This window comes from Piliocolobus tephrosceles, chromosome 10, assembly GCF_002776525.5.
Source record: "Piliocolobus tephrosceles isolate RC106 chromosome 10, ASM277652v3, whole genome shotgun sequence".
NCBI classification, from domain to species: domain Eukaryota; kingdom Metazoa; phylum Chordata; class Mammalia; order Primates; family Cercopithecidae; genus Piliocolobus; species Piliocolobus tephrosceles.
Genome location: NC_045443.1, coordinates 61,357,167 through 61,384,957, shown reverse-complemented (window position 1 = coordinate 61,384,957; position 27,791 = coordinate 61,357,167). Strand labels below are relative to the sequence as shown.

Below are 27,791 nucleotides of genomic sequence, written 5' to 3'. Positions count from 1 at the left end.
TCATGAGTGAACTCCCATTCACAACTGCTACTAAGAGAATAAAATACCTAGGAATACAACTTACGAGGGATATGAAGGACCTCCTCAAGGAGAACTACAAACCACTGCTTAAGGAAATAAGAGAGGACACAAACAAATGGAAAAACATTCCATGCTCATGGATAGGAAGAATCAATATCGTGAAAATGACCATACTGCCCAAAGTAATTTATAGATTCAGTGCTATCCCCATCAAGCTACCAATGACTTTCTCCACAGAGTTGGAAAAAACTACTTTAAACTTCATATGGAACCAAAAAAGAGCCTGCATAGCCAAGACAGTCCTAAGCATAAAGAACAAAACTGGAGGCATCATGCTACCTGACTTCAAACTATACAAGGGTACAGTAACCAAAACAGCATGGTACTGGTACCAAAACAAATATATAGACCAATGGAACAGAACAGAGGCCTCAGAAATAACACCACACATCTACAACCATCTGATCTTTGACAAACCTGACACAAACAAGCAATGGGGAAAGGATTCCCTGTTTAATAAATGGTGTTGGGAAAACTGGCTAGCCATATGCAGAAAACTGAAACTGAACCCCTTCCTTACACCTTATACAAAAATTAACTCAAGGTGGACCTAAAACCATAAAAATCCTAGAAGCAAACTTAGGCAATACCATTCAGGACATAGGCATGGGCAAAGACTTCATGTCTAAAACACCAAAAACAATGGCAACAAAAGCCAAAATTGACAAATGGGATCTAATTAAACTAAAGAGTTTCTGCACAGCAAAGAAACTATCATCAGAGTGAACAGACAACCTACAGAACGGGAGAAAATTTTTATAATCTACCCATCTGACAAAGGGCTAATATCCAGAATCTACAAAGAATGTCAACAAATTTACAAGGAAAAAACAACCCCATCAAAAAGTGGACAAATGATATGAACAGACACTTTTCAAAAGAAGACATTTATGCAGCTAACAAACATACAAAAAAAAGCTCATCATCACTGGTCATCAGAGAAATGCAAATCAAAACCACAATGAGATACCATCTCACACCAGTTAGAATAGTGATTATTAAAAAGTCAGGAAACAACAGATGATGGAGAGGATGTGGAGAAATAGAAATGTTTTTACACTGTTGGCGGGAGTTTAAATTAGTTCAACCATTGTGGAAGGCAGTGTAATGATTCCTCAAGGATCTAGAACTAGAAATACTATTTGACCCAGTGATCCCATTACTGGGCATATACCCAAAGGATTATAAATCATTCTACTATAAAGACACATGCACACGTATGTTTATTGTGGCACTATTCACAATAGCAAAGACTTGGAACCAACCCAAATGTCCATCATTGATAGACTGGATAAAGAAAATGTGGCACATATACATCATGGAATACTATGTAGCCATAAAAAAGGATGAGTTCATGTCATTTACAGGGTCATGGATGAAGCTGGAAACCATCATTCTCAGCAAACTAACACAAGAACAGAAAACCAAACACGTTCTGCATGTTCTCACTCATAAGTGGGAGTTGAACAATGAGAACACACGGACACAGGGAGGAGAACATCACACACTGGGGCCTGTCAGGGGGCAGGGGGCTAGGGGAGGGATATCATTAAGAGAGATACCTAAGGTAGCTGATGGGTTGATGGGTGCAGCAAACCACCATGGCACATGTATAACAAAACTGCACATTCTGCACATGTACCCCAGAACTTAAAGTATGAAAAAAAAAAAAAAAGTAAATGGCTAGTCTATTTGGGATCTTTCTACACTTTAGTGGAGTCCCCCTTGGCCCTATCCCCAACCACGCCATCAAACCCACTAGCCTTAGGTTCTTCTGTCTCATCCACAACCAAAATCTATCCTCAGATTTGTTTTCACAAAATTAGCATATATGACTAATAAAAGTCAACATCCTTTAAGATTTTTTTATTTAAATTGTTATCATAGCCTTAAGGTAAAGCAGTGGTTTTTCAACTTTATGCTATATTTCTTGGAAAACATACGTTCTGTGAAGTTCCCTTAGAAACCCATACTGGGGTGGAGAGATTAGGGCCATTGTCTTAGTCTGTTTTGTGTTGCTATAACAGAATATCACAAACTTGGTAATTTATAAAGAAAATGAATGTATTTCTGACAGTTCTGGAGGCAGGGAAGTCCAATAGCAAGGTGCTGGCATCTTGTAAGGACCTTCTTCTTGTGTCATCCCATGAGAAGGCAGAAGGGCAAAAGAGCATGCAAAAAAAAGGGTGGCAGGGGGCCAAACTCATCTTTTCATCAGAAACCCACTCCCACAATAATGACATTAATCTATTTGTGAGGGCAGAAGCCTTATGACCTAATCAACCTCTTAAAGGTCTCACCTCTCAACACTGTTGCATTGGGGATGAGTTTCTAAAACATGAACTTTCGGGGCCACATTCAAACCACAGCGTTCTGCTCTTGGTCCCAAACATTCATGTCTTTTTTTACATATAAAATACATTTATTCCCTCCCAATAGCTCCAGAAATGTTAATTCATTCCAGCATCAACTCATAAGTTCAAATTATCAATTGTCATCTAAATCAAGTATTGTTGAGACTCAAGGCAGGATTCATCCTGAGGCAAATTCCTCTCCAGTTGTCAGCCTGTAAATCAAGACAAGTTATCTACTTACAAAATACAGTGGTGGGATGAGTGGAGGATAGACATTCCCATTCCAAAAGGAAGCTATAAGCAAGAGGAAAGGGCCAAGTAAGTCCAAAACCCAACAGGGAAAATAATATTGTCTTAAAGCTGGAGAATAATCTTTCACTCTTTTGCTTAAGAAATGTCTAAGAAGTTTCAGACTTTCCCTACAGCTGTCCTCTTTCTCTGAGCCCCCACCAGCATCACTTTTAATGCTCCAATTACTGCAGTCTAGGCTTTTTCTAGGTTGCTCCTCCAAATTCTTCGAGCCTCTATCCATTAACCAATTCCAAAGCTGCTTCCACATTTTTAAGTATTCCTTAGAGCAACAATTCCACTTCTGGTACCAAAATCTGTATTAGGATTCTCCAGAGAGACAGAACCACTCAGTTCTCCAACTCATATGCCAGTCTCCTCTGGAAATACCTTCACAGACATAACAGAAATAACGCTTTACCAGTTCTCTAGGTACTCCTAATTTAGCCAAGTTTACACCTAAAATTAACTGTCACAGGCATCTCTAATTTTTGGTTCCTGTAATAGGATGGAAAATTATACACATATATAATATACATATTATGGATATAAAATTATAGATATGGTATAATATAGAGTGATATATATTATAGATATAAAGATATATATTATATAGTTTTTTCCCTCCCTTTTAAAATGAACTTTATTGAGGCATACTTTTTTCTTTTAAGTGGTCTTTATTTTTTAATTTTATTGAAAGTACAATTTATGAGAATACGTTTTCATTTTTTTTTTTGAGATGGGATCTCACTCTGTCACCTAGGCTGAAGTGCAGTGGCACCATCTCGGCTCACTGTAACCTCTGCCTCCTGGGCTCAAGTAGCTGAGTAGATGAGTACTTCCCAAGTAGCTGAGACTACAGGCACATGCCACCATGCTGGGCTAATTTTTGTATTTTTTGTAGAGATTTCACCATGTTGCCCAGATTGGTCTTGAACTCTTGGACTCAAGTGATCCACCTGCCTTGGCCTCCCAAAGTGCTGGAATTGCAGGCGTGAAATTACAGGCCGAGAATGCTTTTTCATAGATTGACTAAACTCCCAAGTTTTAGAAGAACAGACACATGTCTGTCTTTTTTGCTCAAGATGTTATTTCATTATGTAGCATACCTGCCACATAGCTGTCATCAGTAATTATGCATTCAGTGAATGAATAAATGAGTAGATAAAATATGTTCTTTTTCTAGTTTAAATTTTTTCCACTGGGCACGGTGGCTCATGCCTGTAATCCCAGCACACTGGGAGGCCGAGGCAAGTGGATCACCTAACTAAGGTCAGGAGTTCAAGACCAGCCTGGTCAGCATGGTGAAACCCAGTCTCTACTAAAAATACAAAAATTAGCCAGGCGTGGTGGCATGCACCTGTCATCCCAGCTACTTGGGAGGCTGAGGCAGGAGAATCACTTGAACCCTGGAGGTGGAGGTTGCAGTGAGCCAAGACTGTGCCACTGCACTCCAGCCTGGGCGTCAGAGCAAGACTCCATCTCAAAAAAAAAAAAAAAAAAACTTTTTTTCTTCATATGATTTTTTTTTCCATTTTTAAAAATTGTGTCAAAATATACATAACACAAAATTTACTTCCTTAATCATTTTTGGGCATACATTTCAGTGGTATCAAGTTTATTCACAATGTTGTGCAGCCATCAACACCATCATCTCCAGAACACTTTTCATCTTACAAAACTGAAACTCTTTATCCATTAAGCAACAACTCTCCATTTCTTTTCCCATCCCACCCCTGCAACCCACAGCCCCTGGAAACCACCATTCTGTTTTCTGTCTTTGTGATTTTGACTATTCTACGTACCTCACACAGTTGAAATGATATAGTATTTGTCTTTTTGTGACTGAGATTTCACCTAGTGCAATGTTCTCAAGTTTAATGCATGTTGTAGAATGTATCCGAATTTCCTTTTTGTTTTTAAGGCTGGATAATATTCCATTGTATGTATATACTACATTTTCCTTATCCATTCATCTGTCAATGGACACGTGGGTTGCTTCCATGTTTTAGATGTTGTAAGTAATGCAGCTATGAACATTGGTATGCAATATGTCTCTTTAAGACGGTGCTTTCAATTCTTTTGGGTATTTACCCAGAAATGGAATTGCTAGATCGGATGGTAATTCTGTATTTAAATTTTTGAGGAACCACCATACTGGTTTCCAGTGTCTGTGCTATTTTCTACTCCCACCAACAGTATATAAGGGTTCTGATTCCTCCACATCCTGGCCAACACTTGTTATTTTGTGTTTTTTTAAATAGTAGCTATCCTAATGCGTGTGAGATAATATCTCATTGTAGTTTTGAGTTGCATTCCCCTAGTGATTAGTGATGTTGAGCATCTTTCATGTGCTTATTGGCCATTCAACTATCTTCTTTGAAGAAATTATTGTGGTATAATTTACATGAAATAAAATGCACCCATATTTAAAGATACAGTTTGAAGAGTCTTGACAAATGTCTCTATTCTTATAACTATTAACACTACTTCAATCAAGATTTAGAGTGTCTCTGTCACTCCAGAATGTCACCTTGTGCCCTTTGGCCGCCAGTTCTCTCACACTCCTGGCCTCGTGCAACTATCGATGTGCTTTCTGTCACTGTAGATTCATTTTGCCTCTCTTAGCATTGCACTTACATGGAATTCTGCACTAAGTACTCTTTTGCATTTGGCTTCTTTTGGCATAATATTTGTGAGATTTTTCCATGTTGTTTCAGGTATGATATTTTATAAATGAAAATTCTTGAATCAGTGAGCAAGTGAGAGGTCATAATAACAAGTGACACTTATTGAACACTTGTTATGTGCTAAGCACTGTTGAAACTTTACAAATACATACTATCTTATTTAAACGTAATATCAACTCCTTGAGGTGATATTATTAACCCCATTTGAAAGACTGAGTGACAGGGAGTATAAGTAATTTGCCAAATGTCACACAACTGCCAAGTGGCAGAGCTGGGATTTGAGCTCAAAGAATATAGCTCCAGGGTCAGTCTGTAAAACTGCCACACTATGCTAATTTATCAGGCACTGGGTAAGCCCAAGCACTTCTTTTTCTTCTTCTTCTTCTTTTTTTTTTTGACGGAGTCTCACTCACTCTTGCCCAGTCTGGAGTGCAGTGGCGCAATCCCAGCTCACTGCAACCTCCACCTCCCAGGATCAGGTGATTTTCCTGCCTCAGTCTCCCAAGTAGCTAGGATTAGGGATTACAGGCGCATGCTACCAAACCCAGCTAATTTTTGTATTTTTAGTAGAGATAGGGTTTTGCCATGTTGTCCAGGCTGATCTCGAACTCCTGACCTCAAGTTATCTGCCCGCCTCGGCTTCCCAAAGTGCTGGGCTGACAGGCGTGAGCCACTGCGTCCGGCCAAATCCTTCCTTCTTTCAAAGCCCAAGCACTTCTAAGAGTATCTGGTATACATCCTGCTCCTCTTCCTCTTTTTCCTTTCTCCAAGCCATTCCCAGCCTCTTCTCATGCCATATTACCTGAATAAGGGGACACACACACTTTCTAAACAAAAAGCCTAAATTGTCACTAGTAAACCAAAATCCTGGGGGAAAACTGAACAACAGAGGAATAGAAAAGAAAAGCAATTACATTACATTTCTCATTAATGCCGACTTGCCTGATTTCATGGGCCAGCGCTTATTTTCATGCTCGATTTCTCAAGAGACTGGACAGGAACACAAAAAAAATGGGTTCCCCAGCTCTAAGTCAGTGTTTATTTGGACAGAAATGGCAATCTACATTTCCACTGTATTATTAGAAGAATCAATATTGTTCTGCACCATTTCCATAACCTAGCGTAGTGCTGTACATTTGTTTTTGTGTTAGTAAACATTTTAAAACGAGAGCTTGCTTATTCTTTATATCCTCACAAAGGCCAAATTACTTTGGAAAGGCAGAAATTATAGGAGCCCCATTTTTCAAGGTGACTGAATGACTTGCCTGAGATGACACACCTGCTTCTGGATGATTTTCAAGGTTAATGGTCAAGCCAGGCCTAAGTTGCATCTCCCAGCATTGCCCTGTAGCCCTTGCTCTGGTCACCAGGACAGTGGTCTCTTGGTTGTAAGTAAGAAGTATGTTTCCAATTTGGGTTATGCTAGTATTGATGGGATATATTGTAATTCATTTTGCTAATCAAAGAACAAATTATTTCTTCATATTTTTAGTACATGAGAGTAGAGAATTTTAACAACAGATACCTTAATTACTGTCTTTCTTTCCCACTTGCTTTTACAGACCAGTGACCTTTTCTATTTCCTAGTAAACAAACTTCATGAGTACTTGCCAGAGTCTAGGGATAAGAATGCACTTCAAAATCAAAGCCAAAGGGTTGATGAGCTGGTGTAAGTTCTAACTAGATAATCATCGATTTTTTTTTTTTTTTTTTTTTGCTAGGATGTTAAAGATAAATGGAAGACACTGGACAACATATATGCTATGTTAATGATTAATGGCACTGCAAGTTTTTCTTCCTGTGGATTTTATTTTTATTTATTTATTTATTTATTTATTTATTTATTTATTTATTTTTTCTTGAGACAGAGTCTCACTCTTTTGCCCAGGCTGGAATGCAGTGGCACAATCTTTGCTCACTTCAACTTCTGCCTTGTGGGTTCAAGCAATTCTTGTGCTTCAGCTTCCCAAGCAACTGGGATTACAGGCATATGCCACTACGCCTGGCTAATTTTTGTATTTTTAGTAGAAACGGGGTTTCACCACGTTGGCCAGGCTGGTCTCAAACTCCTGACCTCAGGAGATCCATCCGCCTCAGCCTCCCAAACTGCTGGGATTACAGACATGAGCCACCGTGCCTGGCCTCTTCCTGTGGATTTTAAAAAATAGCACTCATTTTGTTCTAATTTTAATGGAAGGATGCACAAGAAACTAATAATATTTGTTGTCCCAAAGTGGGAAAAGTGGGTATCTGGAGGAGAGAAAGCTTTCACTGTATTCTCTTTTTTACCGTTGACATTTTTAGCCAGATATTACCTTTCTGAAAATATTAAAAATTAAACAATAATTTTAAAACAGTGTGTGATAATCCTAAAAACTTTGGAAAAGAGATACATATAAAAATGACTTAGTACTGACATCCAGCTATTCATTCATTCAACAATTTTTTTTCTTGTTTTTTTAGAAAAGTTCTCACTCTGTCCCCTAGGCTGGAGTGCAGTGGTATGATCATGGCTCATTGCAGCCTTGACCTCCTGAGCTCCACACTCAGCTAATTTTTGTAAAGGTGGGGTTTCGCCATGTTGCCCAGGCTGGTCTCAAACTCTTGGGCTGAGGCCATTCGCTCACCTGGGCCTCCCAAAGTGCTGGGATTACAGCATGAGTAGTGTGAGCTACCCCGCCCGACCAGCAAATGTTTTTGGGTGTTTACTGTGTAGCAGTCAGAGTAGGCACTTAACCAATGTTAGCAATTTGATGTACAGAGTTTATTTCCTGTACTTTTTTCTGTATGGGTATCTGGAAGCAGTTTTAGCAAAGATTACTACTTTCATGGAATTCTGAGCTTCTAATGAAATCATGCCATTTCTTTGCCTTTTATCGTTTTATTTTCTAGGGCATGCATTGAAATTATACAGACCCTAGTATTGATGTTCAGAGAAACAGAAACTGAGTCATCACGCCTGAACACATTGGCAGCTAAGAAGTAAGGTCTTTTAGAAGATATCGGGACCTTGTGGTTGCAACCCATTAACTCTCCTTGTTGAGTGTCTTCCAAAGCACGTAATTCTCCAACTTCCCTGTCTAACACCCTTCCAAGTATATTTCACTCTTTTGTTTTTCTCCTTCCTTCTGTGATGAACAGGTTAATTGGCACAGGCCAAGTTCTCTCTGTCTGTCTGGATTATTAAGGGTACAAGGATTTTCTTAGCATAATTATTTTTTGTCCTAGTCTGGTGAACTTGAAAAAGACCACATGACCCATCATACATTAAAAGCCAGGGGATCTCCACTAGAATTTCCCAGAGTATCCTTATATCCACACAACAAGAAAAATTGCAAAATCAGGAGTTATAGTCGCCTCATTTACAATATAATCATGTGACCTTAGAGTAAATGAGTTTGGAGAGTTTATTAATACCTAGGATGAGCTGCTATAATAAAGACACTCTAGGCCAGGCACGGTGGCTCATGCTTGTAATCCCAGCACTTTGGGAGGCAAAGGCGGGTGGATCACCTGAGGTTAGGAGTTTATGACCAGCCTGACCAACATGGTGAAACCCTCTCTCTACTAAAAATACAAAAATTAGCCAGGCATGGTGGTGCGCGTTTGTAATCCCAGCTACTCGGGAGGCTGAGGCACAAGAATGGCTTGAACCTGGGAGGCTGAGGCACAAGAATGGCTTGAACCTGGGAGGCGGAGGTTGCAGTGAGCTGAGATCACACCATTGCACTCTAGCCTGGGCAACCCCATCTCAAAAAAAAAAAAAAAAAAAGATACTCTACAATATGTGGCCCAAAGAAGATCTTAATTGAAATCTTTCTCACGTAACAGTTCAGAGTAAATATTCAGGCTTTCATACACAAGGTGAGCCAGGGACCTAGGTTTTTTCCCTTTGTTACTCTGTTGTCTTTTATCATGTTGTCTTTATCCTTATAGTGGAAGCTGGCTGACCTTGATGACTTCATTATACCCTGTGGGAAGCAGAAAGAGAAATAGAGGGCATTCCAGTTAAAAAAGAAAAAGAAAAGAGAGAGAGAGAAGTAGAGGGCAAACAAGCTTCCTTTTTAAGCAAGACATGTAATACTTCTGCTCACATTCTCCTGGTGAGAACTTTAGGCACATGGCCACACCTAGCTTCAGGAAAGGCTGGAAATGTGTCTGTAGTTGGACATCTATGTGCCCAACTTAGTCTTGGATGGTAATGAGGACATCTGTTATTAAAAGGAAGAATAGAAGAATGTATAGTGAGGGACAGTAGCATTCTTTGTCACAGAAACTTTGATTCTGCAGTTTTGCATACTGTCTGCTTGATTTTTTATTTTGATTTTTTGAGACAGAGTTTTGCTCTTGTCACCCAGGCCGGGGTGCAATGGTGCGATTTCAGCTCACTGCAACCTCTGCTTTCTGGGTTCAAGTGATTTTCCTGACCCAGCCTCCCAAGTATCTGGGATTACAGGTGCCCACCACCATGCCCAGCTAATTTTTGTATTTTTAGTAGAGACGAGGTTTCACCATGTTGATCAGGTTGGTCTTGAACTCCTGACCTCAGGAGATCCACACGCCTTGGCTTCCCAAAATGCTGGGATTACAGGTGTGAGCCACCACGCCCAGCCACTTGATTTTTTAATATGTATTTATAAACTCTAAATTATATTCTTGGGCAATGTTGTGGCTAAATTTTTTTTCCACTTTCATCAATTGTTTATTTAAATCTACTGTATTAAAAGGTGGAGAAATGAACCAGACATGGTGGTGCACACCTGTAATTCCAGTACTCAGGAGGCCGAAGGGAGAGATCACTTGAGCCTAGGTGTTCCAGGCAGCAGTAAGCTTTGATCATACCACTGCGCTTAGCCTGGGCAACAGTGAGACCTTGTCTCTTTAAAAACAAACAAAAAAAAAAAGGGGTGGAGCAAATGATGAGAGCCATGGACTCTAAAATAGTCAAAACATGTCATCCCAGCACTTTGGGAGGCCAGGGTTGGAGGATCAATTGAAGCCAGGAGTTTGAGACCAGCCTGGGCAACAAAGTGAGACCCCATCTCTAGGAAAAAAAATGTCAGGCATGGTGGCACATGCCTGTGGTCTCAGCTACTCAGGAGGATGAGGCAGGAAGATCAGTTGAGCCAGAAGTTCGAGGCTGCAGTGAGCTATTACTGTGATACACTGTGACAGAATGAGACCCTGTCTCCAGAAAAAAAGAAAAACAGACAAAAACACTTAAACCAGGGGAAAGAATAAGAACTCTTGGTAATATTTTTCCAGCCCTCCACCTTCTGAGCTCAAGCAGTCCTCCCACCTCAGCCTCTCAAGTGGCTAAGATGACAGGCATGTGCCACCACACTCGGCTAATTTCATTAATATTTCTTTCTTTCCTTTTTTTTTTCTGAGACAGAGTCTCACTGTGTCTCCACCTCTGCCTCCTGGGTTCAAGTGATTCTCCTGCCTCAGCCTCCTGAGTAACTGGGATTACAGGCATGCACCACCATGCCCGACTAATTTTGTATTTTTAGTAGAGATGGGGTTTCACCATGTTGGTCAGGCTGGTCTCAAACCCTCGACCTCAGGTGACCCACCCACCTTGGCCTCCCAGAGTGCTGGGATTACAGGCATGAGCCACCACACCCAGCCTCATTAATTAATATTTCTTAAGCACACTTGCTATGTGCTAGGGACTATGGGCATACTATGCTTTTTTTTCTTTTCTTTCTTTCTTTTCTTTTTTAGATAGGATCTCACTCTGTCATCCAGGCTGGAGTGCAGTGGCATGATCTTGGCTCACTGCAGCCTTGACCTCCCGGCGGCTCAGGTGATCCTCACTTCCCCAGTAACTGGGACCACAGGTACATGCCACCATGCCCTGCTGGTTTTTTTTGTATTTTTCATAGAGATGGGGTTTTGCCATGTTGCCCAGGCTGGTCTCAAACTCCTGGGCCAAGTGATCTGCCCCCCTCTGACCCCCAAAGTGCTAGGATTACAGGCGTGAGCCACTGTGTCGAGCTGGCATACTATGTTGTGTAGCAGGAGTGGGCAAACATTTCTGTAAAAGGTCATATAGAAAATAGTTTTGGCTTATCACACCATACAATCTGTGCTGCATCTACTCAGTTCTGCCATCGTAGCACAAAAGCAGCCATAAACAGTACATGAACGAATGGACACAGTTGTGTTCCGATAAACTTTGTTCACAGAAACAGGCTGTAAGCTGGATTTGGCCTACAGGTCATAGTTTGCTGAGTCCTGCTTTACAGCAAACAAGAAAATACACCATGCCAAGCTAGTTCTTATTTTTTTATTTTTTTGTAGAGACAAGGTCTCACTTTGTTGTCCAGGCTGGTCTCAAACTCCTGGGCTCAAGGGATCTTCCCACCTTGGCCTCCCGAAGTGCTGAGATTACTGGCATGAGCCACCGCATGCAGCTTGAATACTTCTTTATGCGAATGGTAGTACTGCCATTTCCCTAACCTCCAAGATGGAGATTCAACATTGTTTTTGATATTTCTGTCTTCTCCCGTATTAAAATTATCACTAAATCTGGTTATCCTTTTTCTCCACCTTTTGGTCTCTGCCTTTCTATTTCCAAGTTGAAAAAAAATCATCCTTACTCACCTCTGTCATAAAGTATTGTTTTTATTTATTTATTTATTTATTTATTTATTTATTTTTGTTGTTCTTTTTCTTTAAAAGCATTGCCTTTAGTTGTTTTGCTTTAACTTGGTTTGATCACATCAGCCCTCCTATATCAAGGCTCTTTCCTGATATTACCAATTCTTTTCATGTCATTTAATACATATATTACATTGCTATAGTAGAGTCTGGTTGTAATATTAACTTTTCTCAGCCAGTTTTTACATCCCTAGGGTCAAATCATGTGACCCATAGTATTACGTAGCCCAGTAAATATCTAATAAAACTGTATTAGTTTTCTTTTTTCTTTTCTTTCTTTTTTTTTTTTTTTAGATGGAGTCTTGCTCTGTTGCCCAGGCTGGAGTGCAGTGGCGTGATCTTGGCTCATTGCAACCTCCATCTCCCTGGTTCAAGCAATTCCCCTGCCTCAGCCTCTCAAGTAGCTGGGATTACAGGTGTGTGCCACCACACTCAGCTGATTTTTTGTGTGTTTTTAGTAAAGGTGGGGTTTCACCATGTTGGCCAGACTGGTCTTGAACTCCTGACCTCAGGCAGTCCACCCGCGTCAGCCTCCCCAAGTGCTGGGATTACAGGTATGAGCCACCACACCCAGGCTCTTTTTTCTTTTTTTGAGACGGAGTTTTGCTCTGTCACCCAGGCTGGAGTGCAATGGTGCGATCTTGGCTGACTGTAATCTCCGTCCCCTGGGTTCAAGCGATTTTTGTGCCTCAACCTCCTGAATAGCTGGAATTACAGGCTCGCACCACCATGCCCTGCTAATTTCGTATTTTTAGTAGAGACGGGGTTTCACCCTGTTGGTGAGGCTGGTCTTGAACTCCTGACCTCAGGTGATCCACCCACCTTGGCCTCCCAAAGTGCTGGGATTACAGGTATGAGCCACTGTGCCCAGCCAAAACTGTATTAGTTTTCTATTGCCACATAACAAATTATCACAAACTTAGTGGCTTAAAACAACATGCATTTCTTATCTCACAGTATCCATGGATCAGAAATCTGGACACAGCTTAACTGGATCCTTTGCCCAGGGTCTCATAAGGTTTCAGTTGAGGTGTTGGCCAGGCCATAGTCTCATCTGAGGCTTGGGACTCTCTTCCTAGCTCATTTGGGTGGTTGTTGGCAGACTAAATTTCATTACAGCTGTGGGACTCAGGTGGCTTTTTTCTTGGCAGGAGAGTATCTCTTTTTCAGGGCTCACCTGATTAGAGCAAGCCAACTCTGGATAATCTCCTTTTGACTAACTCAAAAGTCAGCCAATTAGGGTCCTTTATTATATTCTCAGAATCCTTTCACCTTTCCCATTTCATATAACATAATCACAAGAGTGACAGACAAACATATTCAGAGGTATTGCCCATACTTAAGGGGGAGGAATTTGATAGAGTTTGTACCAGCAGGCTGGGAATTTTGGAAGCCACGTTAGATTTCTGCCCACCACAATAACATAGACTGACTTAGGAGACTATGAATGTGGCCTTCAAAGTCTGTATTTTTAAAGATATTGTAGTACATTCCAAATCCATACATTGGAAATAGTAACAACCTAAACAATAAAGCCTTTTTAAGGCTGTGATGTCAATCCTCTAAATCATCTATGTTTTCAGGATGAAACTACTATTTTGATTAAAATTTCTTCTATCTATTATTGCCCTAATGGATTTTAAATTGAATTGGCAGAAGAGGTGGATTTCAAATTAAATTCCATTTGGGTAAATAAAACAGCAGTTAATCATTTCAGCATTTTCCTCTGTATTAGTTTCATGAGTGGAGATTTTATTAGTTCCACATACTTTGCTGTAACTTTCTTGAAATGTGCCATATTTTTTCATATCCTAGTATTGTTAGGGTTGAATTAATATGTTATCATAGCAAGTGACCCATAGTTTGGGAGTTCTTTTTCTTTGCCTTGGATGTATGATACTTTGAAAATAAGCTGTTACTGAAAATAAAGGACTATAATTAAATACAACAGTGAATGGAATGCCAATTCAAACAATATCAAGAAACACTTCTAAAGGGAGTGTTCTGTTGATTTTAAAAGGGTCTTCTAAAAGTAAGATTGGCCATTTTAAGTAGCCTGAATAAAACATTATTAAATACACTGTAGGGTATATCCTGCTTTCGTGAGAAATGTACTAACTGACATGATTCTTCTTTCCAAATATAAGAACTAGACTTGCTTTTTGACTTGGAGGAAGGAAGGGCACTGTATTTTTACTAGAGTGTAGGTTAATCATGAGCTTCTAATCATGGTGATGATTTAAATGATTGTAAAAAGATTAGAAAGCCTCAGATCCTACTAAACAAGGATATTTATACTCACTCTCCTTTATGCCATTATGAAAGGAATGCTTATGGTTATGGAGAACTTTTGTATAGTCCTATCTTTGAATCATTTTACTACTCCTACCCCGCAAATCTACTCTGACATTGCCTTCAATTAGACAACTGAGTTTGTAGCAGTCTGCCTTCAGCTCCTTTTCAACCATACTGGGGTTGTACTACTCAAGAGGAGGAGATAATGTTATTAACTCGGCTCATCAGGATGCACACGTAACATTTAAGTGAGTTATCAATGGACAGTACCCCACATTGGAAAGGAAAAGATCTGAGGTTTTTTGAGATCAAATAAGCATTTTAAGAAACAGTGGAGTTGGGTGCGGAGGCTCATGCCTGTCATCCAAGCACTTTGAGAGGCTGAGGTGGGCAGATTGCTTTAGGCCAGGGGTTCAAGTTCAGCCTGGGAAAAAAGTAAGACCCCATCTTTATGTTAAAAAAAATTTTATATTAAAAAAAAGGAATGCTGTACATTATTAACAAAAACCAAGAAAAGGAAGCAAACTTAGTGTCCAGCAATGGGTGAATGGATAAAGAAAATGTAGTATATATACACAATGGAATATTATTCAGCCATAAAAATGAAGTCTTGTTATTTGTGACAACATGGATGAAAATGGAGGATATTATGCTAAGTGAAATAAGCCAGGCACGGAAAGACAAATATGAGTTTGACTTTTGAGATCATGCATGATCTCACATATATATGGAATCTAAAAAAGCCAAACTCACAAAAACAGAGAGTGTAGAATGGTGGTTGTCAGAGGCTTAGGGGCAGGGTGGAATTGGGAGATATTGGTCAAAGGGTACAAAACTTCAGTTAGACAGGAGGAATAAGTTCAAGAGATCAATCATACAAATATGGTGACTATAGTTAATAATAATGTCCTGTATACTTGAAAATTGCTGACAATAGATTTTGTGTTCTCACTATATAAAAATAAGCATGTGAGGTAATGCATATGTCAATTCACTTGATTTATAAAATAGGTACACATTCTATAGTATATACATATTTCAAAACATCATGTTGTATACCATAAACATATACAATTTTTATTATCAATTTAAAAAAGTAAAAACTGAAAGTGGTCGCTCAAGCCTGTAATCTCAGCTACTTGGCTGAGGCAGGGGATCACTTGATTCCAGGAGTTCAAGACCAGCCCGGGCAACATCATGAGATCCTGTGCCAAAAATAACCCAAGCAAACAAACTTAAAAAAAGAAAAAAGAAGAGCTGGATACTGTTGCTTTGACCCAGAGATACACAGTACATATTAGCATATAAAGCCTCTGAGAAGTTCTGTAGTAAACACATCTGATGAACTTGGTTTAACCAAGTACCCTATATCTCCTTTGACCACAGAATCTATTTTAACTATAATACTGTCTGGAATTAGCAATCCATAAAAAGTCCTTTGGAAAATAATGCTATAATTGAAATTACCCAAATCTCCCTTAAATCCAGATTTTCTAGTCTTTCTAAGCTATGTGAACTTCTAGAACTATACTTGCTCTGAGCCAGAAGACCAAGAAATTATATTTTCATTAAATTTTTTTATCTCTAGACATTCATTTGCATGTCCAAGGGTCCAAAACTTCAGTCAAAGATGGTCTGCAATGCTTCATTCTTTTAAACATAATTATATTCAGTGTTTGTAAACTTGGCGTCACCATTTTTCTTCTCAATACTTTGCTCATTAATTGCCTTTTATTTATTTTTTTCCAGGGGAACACTATTTAATCTCTTGGTAGTTTTAATTAGTGAGCCTCAGATTCCAAAATCTTGTCCTGTGTTTGATATCCAGTTGGTGGCTGATTCAGCTTTAGTCAGAATGTCTTTTGATGCTGAGGTGAGATGAGAATTTTTGGGGTAAACTATTATATATTGGGGCCCTGGCTTCTTTTAATGTGGACCATGACACCGTAGAATACAGAAATATAATTAAACCAAAGAGTAGATCTTTTGTCATTAACCTCAAAACTTAGAAAACTATTCAGTCTAAAGTAGATTTAGAGATTTAGAGGGTCAAGAAAAAGGAAAAAATAACTATTCAGTCAATATTAATATATCCATTTTATATGTCTTAAGGTATGTATATTAAGGAAAGTAATTAGCATTCCTTATAAATTTGATAAATCTGTTTATATCTGTCTCTGTACAAAATATGATGTATATGTAATTCCATAGCAGGGGGTCTAATAGGTGAAAAATCACTGTCTTAGAGATTTTAATGTTAACTCTCATACTTTACCATTTTCCTACCTATATGAACAGTATAAATTCTCAGAAAGAGTTACTTATTTTTCTAAGGTTGTACCAAAACATTAGAAATATCGAACTGCCTAGAAGGCACACCTTCTGAGAGAATAAACCAACTTATTATTAGTTTATTTTGAGCCAGACTAACAGATTTTTTAAAAAAAGATGGAACATGATTTGGTAGTTCTTAAATACATGGTCAGAATTATGTTTTAGAAAACTCGTTTTGTCATTCAGTAATTTTTTTTTTTTTTTTTTTTTTTTTTGGGAAAAGGTTTCACTCTGTTGCCCGGGCTGGAGTGCAGTGGCACAATCTCGGCTCACTGCAGACTTGACCTCCCAGGCTCAAGTGATGCTCTCACCTCAGACTCCCGAGTAGCTAGGACTACAGGCACAAGCCACCACGCCTGGCTAATTTTTGTACTTTTTGTAGAGACGGGGTCTTGCCATGTTACCCAGGTTGGTTTCAAATCCCTGGGCTCAAGCGATCTGCCTGCCTCGGCCTCCCAAAAGGCTAGGATTACAGGCATGAGCCACCACATCCGGCCACAATCAGTAAATATTTATTGAGCGTCTGTTATGAGCAAGCAACGTACTAGGGAGTAGGGTCAAAACAGACATGACCCCTGCCTTCATTAGTTTCTACTCTGCTGGGAGAGACAGACGTTATTCAAATATATCCATGAATATATAATTACAGACTCCATATAGAAAGTCTCCAATATTACTTTCAGTGGTGGATTAGGGATTAAAGAATGGGGTGGAACCAAAACTCAGATAGGCAGGGCTATTAAGGAGCTAGTGCTGTAATCTAGGTAAGGAATGATATGGGCCAGAGGGAAGCATTCCTTGATCCCCAAATGAGACTAGTCCTCCTTTATAGAGCTCCCTTAACTTCCTGTACATTTCTTGCATGGCCCTTGTCTCAGTTTATAATTATGCATTTGCTTATTTGATCATTTGATGTTTGTTCCCCAACTAGACTGCATGTTCCATGAGGGCAGGTTTCATGTCTGTGTTGTTCTCCCTTGCATCCCCAACACCTAGCACGGTGTCTGATGCATATTTGTTGAATAAATAAATGAAGAAAAGAAAAGGGATAGTTTTGTAAAGAGGAGTTTGGAATTCTTGAGAGGAATGAAATATCTCTAAGTCTTCTATTTATCCATCCCACAGAAGGAATCTTAGTTTAATTTGGGCATAAGCCTAAATTCCCCAGAGAATCTCTCACCTCAAGAATGTATTTCTACATTCTTGAAAGGAAGTAGGGTTGTTGATCTGATTGATTTTGCAAATCAAGTATGCAATTTTTTGTAGTAGTGTTCTGTGGGCCAACCAGGGATGATGGCTTGCCTCTGAATCCCAGCTACTCAGGAGGCAGAGGTGGGACAGTCACTTGAGGCCAAGAGTTCCATACCAGCCTGGGCAACAAGCGAGACCCTGTCTCTACAAAAATAAAAAATCAAAAATTACCTGGGTGTGGTGGCACATACCTGTAGTCCTAGCTACTGGGGAGACTGAGGTGAAAGGACTGGTTGAGCTCAGGAATTTGAGACCAGCCTGGGCAATATAGTGAGACCTCATCTCTACAAAAAATTAAAAACATAAAATTAGCCAGCATGGTAGCTTGTGCCTGTAGTCCCAGCTACACAGAAAGCAGAGGTGAGAGGAATGGCTTGTGCCCAGAAGTTGGAGGCTGCACAGAGCCATGACCACAGCACTGCCACCTGGGTGATAGCATGAGACCTTGTCTCAAAAAAAAGAAAAAAAAATTATTGTATAAGTACCTAAAGGGAACCAAGGGAAATTATCATTTTCTGACTTGGTTTATGACATTGCATTGATTATTCTTGAAAATTCTAGTTACAGAAGCTTATTCTGGAGTATACAAATACTGCTACAGCACTTTTATATGAGATACTTCTTGTCTTTCAGCAGGTACAATTTTTAAAAATTATATTTTAAAATATTTTATGTAACCATAAATTATGTGACTATTATATATTATGATATATGTATATGATGCAATTATGTTATATGATTAATAATATACCAAAAATGCTTGTATTTGAGATGGTCTCCAAAACTGGTTGACTTCAATGATATGACCTTTGCTCTTGAGTGCTCATCTAGTTTATTTTCCAAAACTGATTTTAAGGATTTGATTAATCAGGATAAAAATGTATTTAAGAATGAGTATCCTTTTATATACAACTTGAACTTTATGAATATAACTTGTTTATTTCCTTGAGTCTTTTAGGGAAATCTCGGATTGGGATCCACAAAGTTTGCTATTAGCTGGATGATGTCCTTTCTACAAAGCTGTCCTCCCATTGTAAGTATCTAGAAGTCAAAACGAAATCACCCCTCAAGCCTAATTAAGCAGATACTCTTGTGCTTAATTAATAAAACACACATTTTTCCCTGTGATGTAATCAGGTTTATCAACCAGAAGCAAAGTGTAAATCTCACAGTTTATTATTTAATTGATAAATTGTTTTTACATTTGGGACCTGAATGTTTAAGGCACTGACATTATATCTTAAATGGGAACGTTATTTCATGAAAAACTCTAAGATATATGTGGAAAACAGAATATTAAATTATTAGCTGTATAATTAGGTAAAAAGATAAATACTTACCTTAAATAGTGAGCGTGAATCTAACACTTGGGATCATTTGTGTGCTCTGTCCCACAGACACCATCCTAGTTCCCATTATTACCATTTCTTTCCTTGATGCTACAATCACATCTCAATGGTCGGTCCCTGTCTTCCCACCAGATTACAGGCTGAGGGATCCATTTGAAATAAAAATCTGATTGTTGTCCCTTGCTTCAAATCTCTCAATAACTCTTCCTTCTGAATAAAGACTAAACTCCTCAACATGGCCTACAGGGCCTGCGTGCTATGGCCAATAGCCTCCTCTGGTCCCTCAGCCTCCCTGCTGTGTGGGTCTCTTGCTCACCATCTCTCCCCCCACCACCGCCCGGCTTCCCCCAGCTGCATCACAGGACCTGTACCATTGCATCTGTCTCTCCATTGGAAATGCTTTTCCCTCCCTTTTTCACCTGGTCAACTTCTACTCATCCCTCAGGCCTCAGGGCCCCTTCCTGGGGTGGGGCAGTGGAGGATGCTTCTCTGCCCTCCTTGACAGGGGAGATTCCCTCATTAGAGGCACAAATAGTGCATGGCATGGTGTCCTCTTCCTCTGCTTTATAGGTCTCATCACTGTTGCAGTTTACGTTTGTTTGTGTTATTATTTGCTTCTGCTGTGTCACAGCCATTAGTGCCCACTCATATTCTGTCTCTCTCTCCTTTTGGGTACATGGTGGGACTGCACTTCCCTCTCCATGTGAAATCAGGGGGCGGGAGCGGTCTCTGTTGCTGCTTTGGTTAATGAAATGTGAGCAGAACTGGCTTCTGTCACTTCTGGGCAGAAGCTTTAAGAGCCAGTGTGTGCCACCTGGCATTCTCTTTTCCTTTGGCATAGCACCCACAAGGTGGCTGCTCTGCCCACTGATGGCCAAGAGTAACTACAGTAAGCGGAGCCCTGCAGACCCCTCTGGGACTGAGTCATCAACCTTTGCTGTTTCAAGCAAAGCACTGGTATTTTGGGAGGTTTGTTACCACAGCATAATCTAGTCCATCATGACTGATACACTATCTTTCTCTTCCAACAGACTGCCAGTGCCGTGAGGGTAAAAGCTATGTCTGTTGTGCTAGGCACACCATAAATGTTCAGTAACATATCTGCTGAATTAATTCTAGTAAAGGCTTTATCCCTTAATCTCTTCTTACCTCCTCAAACTTATGCACTCAGTCAATAGACACTTAATTGGAAATCTCTTCAAAAGAATAATCTAAACTAAATTTCCATTGCTAATGGGCACGAGGCAATATGTTCTCTTTTTTTTTTTTTGAGACAGAGTCTTGCTCTGTTGCCCAGGCTGGAGTGCAGTAGTGCTGCAATCTCAGCTTACTGCAACCTCCACCTCCCAGATTCAAGCAATTCTCCTGCCTCAGCCTCCCAAGTAGCTGGGATTACAGGCGCCTGCCACCACACCTGGCTAAGTTTTGTATTTTTTAGTACAGACGGGGTTTCACCATGTTGCCCAAGCTGGTCTGGAACTCCTGACCTCAGGTGATCACCCACCTTGGCCTCCCAAATTGCTATTACAGGCATGAGCCACTGCGCCCAGCCTGTTCTCTTTCCATATATGGACATGCATCTGTTGGACCGTCAGTGGTCCCCTGCCGTTTCTCTAGAGTGATGTTGGGCCTGTCTTATAGGATCTAGACTCTCTTGTCAGATCCTTATGACATATGTTTACACAAAGCTGGCTGGGGTCAGAGGGTACATTTGTCAGTAGAACAGCCAGCTGTCTTCTAAGGAGGTTGAGCCCATGAACTTGTCTTCCTCAGTAGCACACAGGCCCCAGCCAATCTCAGACCACTTCACAGAATGTTTGAAAGTTACAGACATTCACAGCAATGGCAGCTCATATGTGCAAGATGCAAGACCCCTTTGTTTTCTATGTGGTGGCTGCAGATCCTATTACATGAACTAATGTGTGGAAATCTGGGTTTTACAGACTCCATGTAACAGGGACGTTTCTTTTAATTTATTTATTTAGTTTTATTTTTTTACTTTTATTTCCCATGTAAGCCTTCCTGCATGGTATTTATTTATTTGTTTATTTATCGGAGATGGAGTCTCACTTTGTCACCCAGGCTGGAGTGCAGTGGCGAGATCTCAGCTCACTGCAACCTCCACCTCCTGGGTTCAAGAGATCCTCCTGCCTCAGGCTCCCAAGTAGCTAGGATTATAGGCACCCACCACTATGACTGGCTAATTTTTGTATTTTTAGTACAGACAAGTTTTCACCATGTTAGCCACACTGGTCTCAAACTCCTGACCTCAGGTGATCCTCCTACTTCGGCCTCCTAAAGTGCTGGGATTATAGCTGTGAGCCACCGCACCTGGCCGCATTTATTTATTTTTAATAATTTTTTAAAAATGAGATGGGGTCTTGCTATGTTTCCCAGGCTGGTCTCAAACTCCTGGGCCCAAGCGATCCTCCTGCCTCAGCCTCCTAAGTAGCTGGGAATACAGACATATGCCACTGCACTCCAGCTAAAAGGAAGTTTCTTTACCAGCCTCTAAAGTTGGTTCACCAAAGGAATTGGGTTGAGTATGAGGCTAGTCTGTGACCATGAAGCATGTGAGGATGAAGGATTGGCAGAAGAAAGCTTCAATATTAACCCAGCTCTAAACAGTTAAATGGGCAGAAAGAAATCACTTGAGAGATATTTGCAAGCAAAGAAACTGGGATCATTGCTATGTACCTGCATGTCAGTCAGCTCTCATTATCTTACTTGGTTAGAGAAAGGTGCTAGAAAAGTTAAAAATTTAATTTCTAAATGGGCTGATTAACATTGTTCTGTTCTACTACCTCAGACTCTCTCAGCTCAAGCTGTGTTTGCCAGGCAATATATGTTTAATCAATATATATAATGTTTTGTCAACATATGTAAATGATCTGGAATGGGAAAAATCCACTTCCACCTACTTGCCCTACCTGTAGGGAAGGGTCAGTTGCAACATATTACAATAGAAAAGGCAATACATTTTTACTGATACTAATTTAATGGGCGTGTAGTATGACCTGTTGGTTAGAGCTTGAAAGGGCACTAGCGTTCTTTTCTGTTTTCCACACAAGCCTGTATTTATGGATAGTAATTACACAGAAGAGTAATTACTTGCACTCGCCCAGGCTGGAGTGCAGTGGTGTGATCTTGGCTCACTGCAACCTCTGCCTCCAGGTTCAAGCAATTCTTGTGACTCAGCCTCCCAAGTAGCTGGGATTACAGGCATGTGACACCATGCCTGGCAAATTTTTGTAGTTTTAGTAGAGAAGGGGTTTTGCCATGTTAACCAGGCTGTCTCAAACTCTCTGCCTCAAGCTACCTGCCTCAGCCTCCCAAAGTGCTGGGATTACAGATGAGCCACAGTGCCCAACCTGGCCTTCTATACATATATATTTTTTTGAGATGGAATCTTGCTCTGTTGCCCAGGCTGGAGTGCAGTGACATGATCTCGGCTCACTGCAACCTCTGCCTCCGGAGTTTAAGCAATTCTCCTGCCTCAGCCTCCTGAGTAGCTGGGATTACAGGCATGCACCACCACACCTGGCTAATTTTTGTATTTTTAGTACAGATGGGGTTTCACTATGTTGGTCAGGCTGATCTCAAACTCCTGACCTCGTGATCCACCTGCCTCAGTCTCCCAAAGTGCTAGGATTACAGGCGAGAGCCATCACGCCCAGCTTCCTCCTATACTTTTTATTTGACACTGAACAACATTTCGATGAGCAACATTGCAACAGTGGTGTTAGGGTAGATGAGGGCTTCCGTCTAGATTTGTAGTTGAAGCTCCAGCTAAAATAATTGCTTTTGTGGGTGGCACACAGCCTACATGTAACTGTATTTTCCTTGTCTAGATTACTTTTGTGGCCAGTATTGTGAAACAAGTGGTGAGGGGGCTTTCAGCTTCATTTCAGCTGCTAAGTCCCTGCCAAGCAGTTCTGTTGTACCAGCAATTTTACATCCTCAAGAGCTGTCTGCGGCACAGTAGGACTCTAGCTGAGTATATTAAGAATAACTACAGAGAAGAATTCAGGTAAGAAAAAAAGTCTGAATCTAATCTGCAGTAAGATTTCACTCATTTCTGAGTTCATGCAAACCTGCAACGTGGTCCAATACTTAGAAGATTAGGTGTTTATGAGGGATTATTATTATCATTATTATTTTGAGATGGAGTCTTGCTCTGTCACCCAGGCTGGAATACAGTGGCGCAATCTCGGCTCACTGCAACCTCTGCCTCCCAGGTTCAAGCAATTCTCCTGCCTCAGCCTCCTGAGTAGCTGGGATTATAGGCGCCCGCCACCATACCTGGCTAATTTATTTGTATTTTTAGTAGAGACAGGGTTTCACCATGTTGGTCAGGCTGGTCTCGAACTCCTGACCTGATGACTCGCCTGCCTCAGCCTCCCAAAGTGCTGGGATTACAGGCGTGAGCCACCGCACCCGGCCTATTTTTGTTTTTAATAATATTTAACTTTGATCTGTGAAAATGGTAGGATTTTGGGGACCTCTAAGAACCACTGCCATTTGAAGTATATTCCCAGGCCAGAAAAGACTAGTGAAACATCAAACTCTCTTTGAAGAACAGTTTGTCACTCATTGTCTTTATTGTAGTTGCATCTCACAGAAGTAGTAATAATTTTAACCTGCTCTGAGTAATTAAGAGCAAATAAACTTGGTTGGGCGCGGTGGCTCAGGCCTGTAATCCTAGCACTGTGGGAGGCGGAGGCGGGTGGATTACTTGAGGTCAGGAGTTTGAGACCAGGCTGACCAACATGGTGAAGCCCCATCTCTACTAAAAATACAAAAATAAGCTGAGCATGATGGCGCACGCCTGTAATCCCAGCTACTCGGGAGGCTGAGGCAGGAGAATCACTTGAACCTGGGAGGCAGAGGTTGCAGTGAGCTGAGATCATGCCAACGCACTCCAGTCTGGGCAACAGAGGGAGACTCTGCCTCAAAAAAAAAAAAAAAAAAAAAAGTGTAATAAACTCCACTGAAGAGGATAATAAATTATGGATTGTGACTTACAATTGAGTTATTGGACAGAAGCAATTGATAAAGGAGTAACAATTAATCAACATGGTTATCAGGGGTTTTGTTTGTTTCACTTACCCCTCTCAGTAACAGAACAGTAAGAAAGAGCAGTAACCAGCATTGGCTTCATCTGCCAGCCTGTTCTCCTGCACCTCAGGGGTTCCATTTCTATTCATAGGCTGCCAAAGTCAAGTGCACTTGGCAGTGCAGCCCTGCGTAACACCTATTAAAGAGAAAACCCAGGTTGTCTCTGACTTAAGATGAAAAGAGTGCAGCAGACATAACTTTGTTGTTTGTTTGGATGAAGATGTAAAAGGATGTGGAGACATAAATTACAGCCTTAGATTGTCTTTTTTAAAAAAACTTCAGTCCAATTTATAGACTTCTTTTTTCGGAGACAGGGTCTCACTCTGTCGTCCAGGCTGGAGTGTAGTGCTGTGATCCCGGCTCATCACAATCTCTGCCTCCTGGGCTCAAGTGATCTCCCCTCCCACTTCAGCCTCCCGAGTAGTTGGGACTACAGGCACGCACCACCACGCCCAGCTAATTTTTGTATTTTAGTAGAGATGGAGTTTCATCATGTTGGCCAGGCTGGTCTTGAACTCCTGGCCTCAAGTGATCCACCTGCCTCGGCCTCCCAAAGTGCTAGGATTACAGACGTGAGTCATCACACTCAGCCATGGACTTTTTGTCTTCCGTGAGGTGTTCTATTCTGACTCCCATAAAAGGGAATTGTTAGGCCGGGCGCGGTGGCTCAAGCCTGTAATCCCAGCACTTTGGGAGGCCGAGACAGGCGGATCACGAGGTCAGGAGATCGAGACCATCCTGGCTAACACGGTGAAACCCCGTCTCTACTAAAAATACAAAAACTAGCCGGGCGAGGTGGCGGGCGCCTGTAGTCCCAGCTACTCGGGAGGCTGAGGCAGGAGAATGGCGTAAACCCGGGAGGCGGAGCTTGCAGTGAGCTGAGATCCGGCCACTGCACTCCAGCCTGGGCGACAGAGCAAGACTCCGTCTCAAAAAAAAAAAAAAAGGAATTGTTTGGCTCTGAGTTGGTCTAAACAATCCAATTCCCATCTCTTCCTTCCTGCACCTCCTCACTTAAAAAAAAATACATATATATATGTAAATTTCACATAATATGAAATTTACCATTTTAAAATATACAATTCAGTAGTTTTTAATATAATTTGCCATATTTTGCAACCATCATAACTGTCTAATTGCACACTATTTTCATCACCTCAAAAGAAATTCAGTACCCATTAAGCAATCATACCACATTTTCTCCTCCTCCCAACCCCTGGAAACCACTAATTTACTTTCTGTTGTGACGGATTTGCCTATTCTGGACATTCTATATAAATGGATCATATAATATGTGGTCTTTTGTGTCTGACTTCTTTCACTGAGCTTGTTTTCAAGGCTCATCAACATTGTAGCATACAACTCATTTTTTTAAAACTTAGATACGAACATCTGAAAATCAGGACAGCTGGCAAAGTGGTGTCACACTTGTAGATGACAACAGTTAGGCAGAACTCCTGCAGCTACCCCCTTAGGTGCATCATGTACTGTTTAGTTTGCCACCATCTCCTCTCTCTCGTGCTTACTCTTACCCCCTAAATTACATTACTGGTAGCCATTTAGGTTTGGATTCTTGTTTTAAACTAGTGTTTTCAACTCATATTGCATTGGAATTACCTGAGTAACTACAGGTTGAGCATCCCTAAACCAAAAGTCCAAAATTTGCAATGTTCCAAAATCTGAAATCATTTGAACACCAATATGATGTTCAAAGTAAATGCTCATTGTAGCATTTCAGATTTTACATGTTCATATTAGGGATGCTCAACCATTAAGTATAATGCAGATACTCCAAAATCTGAAAAAATCTGAAATCCAAAACACGTCTGATTGCAATCATTTTGGATAAGAGATACTCAACCTATTAAAAAAAATACTGATAACCAGGTGTCACATGTAGAAATTCTGTTTCCATTTGTCTGGGGTGGTACCAGGGCCGTGGGATTTTAAAGATAAAGCTCTCCAGGTGATTCCAGTGTGCACTCAGGGTTGAGACCCATTCTTTTAAGTCATCCAAGGAGATGGTTGAAAGCCTTCTCATTTTTGCCTCTTCCTCTAGCCATTCCTAGGCTTTTATTGAGGCTGTGGGGATGAGCTCTACTCTTCCTTCTTGACTTGGCCCTAGTAGTCACCACAGCTCGACCCTTTCAACTCCTCACTGTACACTGCCTGATAAACGAAGAAGCAGGGGCCTCTGCTCATACTGTGGTGAGGACAGTCCACATGTCAGAGATTTTCTAGGTCACAAACGAGGGAGATTGGAGGGCTGAAAATGCTGCCCAAGTCTTGTGGCTTAGACTCCCACACCCAAAAACCCTAGCCAGTGAGTGTGAATGTACTGATGCGACCAATGTGAAAATTCTTGTTTTTAAAGCTCTCTATTTTGTTTCTTTTTATGATTTGCAGGTACTTTATTCACATGCCAGCCTTGCAGAAAAGGCTCCCATTGTGTTACTCCATTACTCAACCTATAACTCAACTTTTTCATGAAGTTCTGAAATTGGTTGAATAGAAACAATGTATACAATGTTAATAAGAGTATAAAATGTTAATCAAGAGTCAACTTGATATTCATGAGAAACATTTTTTGATCTGTTTAATATCTGGCTATCTCTGAGTCCTATAAACAAAGATTTTAATTGAATGTTCCATCAATACCTCTCTATGAGAAGTTTAAAATTTTTAAAAATAAATTTGCTTTATTGTAAGTGTGCAAAGATCATTATACCATTGGGCAAAAGAGCCATTTCTCTATTAGAGTAGTTCTTCAAACTCACTCTTGCCACAAAATAAACCACTATTCATCAAGACACAGGAAAAAGGAATGCAGGGATTTAGGAATGCTATACTTGCTTCTCTTCAACCTTAGCAGCAAAAGCAAGAAAGTTCTCAAAATGCTCCTGACAATAGTTCTGTTGCCTGAAGCAATAGGCTGCTGGGGAGTGTGAGGGCCTCAGGCACGGGCATTCAAGTTCTTCTCAAGGTGTTTTATCTTCTCAGCTCGGGCACAGTGTTCTTGGTGAAACCGTGCCAGGGACAGGAGCATGCTCTTCACCTGATTCTGTATACAGAGCCACCCAAAAACCATGATTTCGACCAGGTTCTTGGAGCCCACTATGTCTACCACCAGCAGGGCTTGGTGCATCCACGCCATTTCTAGAATTACAGCTTGGTCTGGGCCTAGGTCACTCACCCAAGATCTCGTCCGCCAGCCACGCCTCCAGGTAGAACACCAAAGGGTCTCTCAGTTTCTGTACCAGAAACCACCAGGGCTGGATGCCAGAGTTTTTAAATCTGCTACAAAGAAACCTACATCCACTCTTGCATACATAAAGTGGTGCTAAACATTAGTGTTTCTCAAGAAA

At 40.7% G+C, this 27,791-nt stretch overlaps 1 protein-coding gene across 2 annotated transcripts in view; it reads left to right on the top strand.

Annotated features, from left to right (window-relative positions):
* Positions 1-27,130, top strand: part of C10H12orf56 (chromosome 10 C12orf56 homolog) — a 114,523-nt gene extending 87,393 nt beyond the window's left edge. For both annotated transcript variants that reach the window (XM_023225140.2, XM_023225139.2), the window contains 7 exons: positions 6,976-7,082; positions 8,306-8,395; positions 16,124-16,247; positions 18,521-18,595; positions 18,918-18,992; positions 23,160-23,338; positions 26,833-27,130. In XM_023225140.2, the coding sequence (XP_023080908.1) occupies positions 6,976-7,082; positions 8,306-8,395; positions 16,124-16,247; positions 18,521-18,595; positions 18,918-18,992; positions 23,160-23,338; positions 26,833-26,938 (756 nt within the window). In that variant the 3' untranslated portion in view covers positions 26,939-27,130. The remainder of the gene's footprint in view (positions 1-6,975; positions 7,083-8,305; positions 8,396-16,123; positions 16,248-18,520; positions 18,596-18,917; positions 18,993-23,159; positions 23,339-26,832) is intronic.
* Positions 27,131-27,791: the final 661 nt, after the last annotated feature.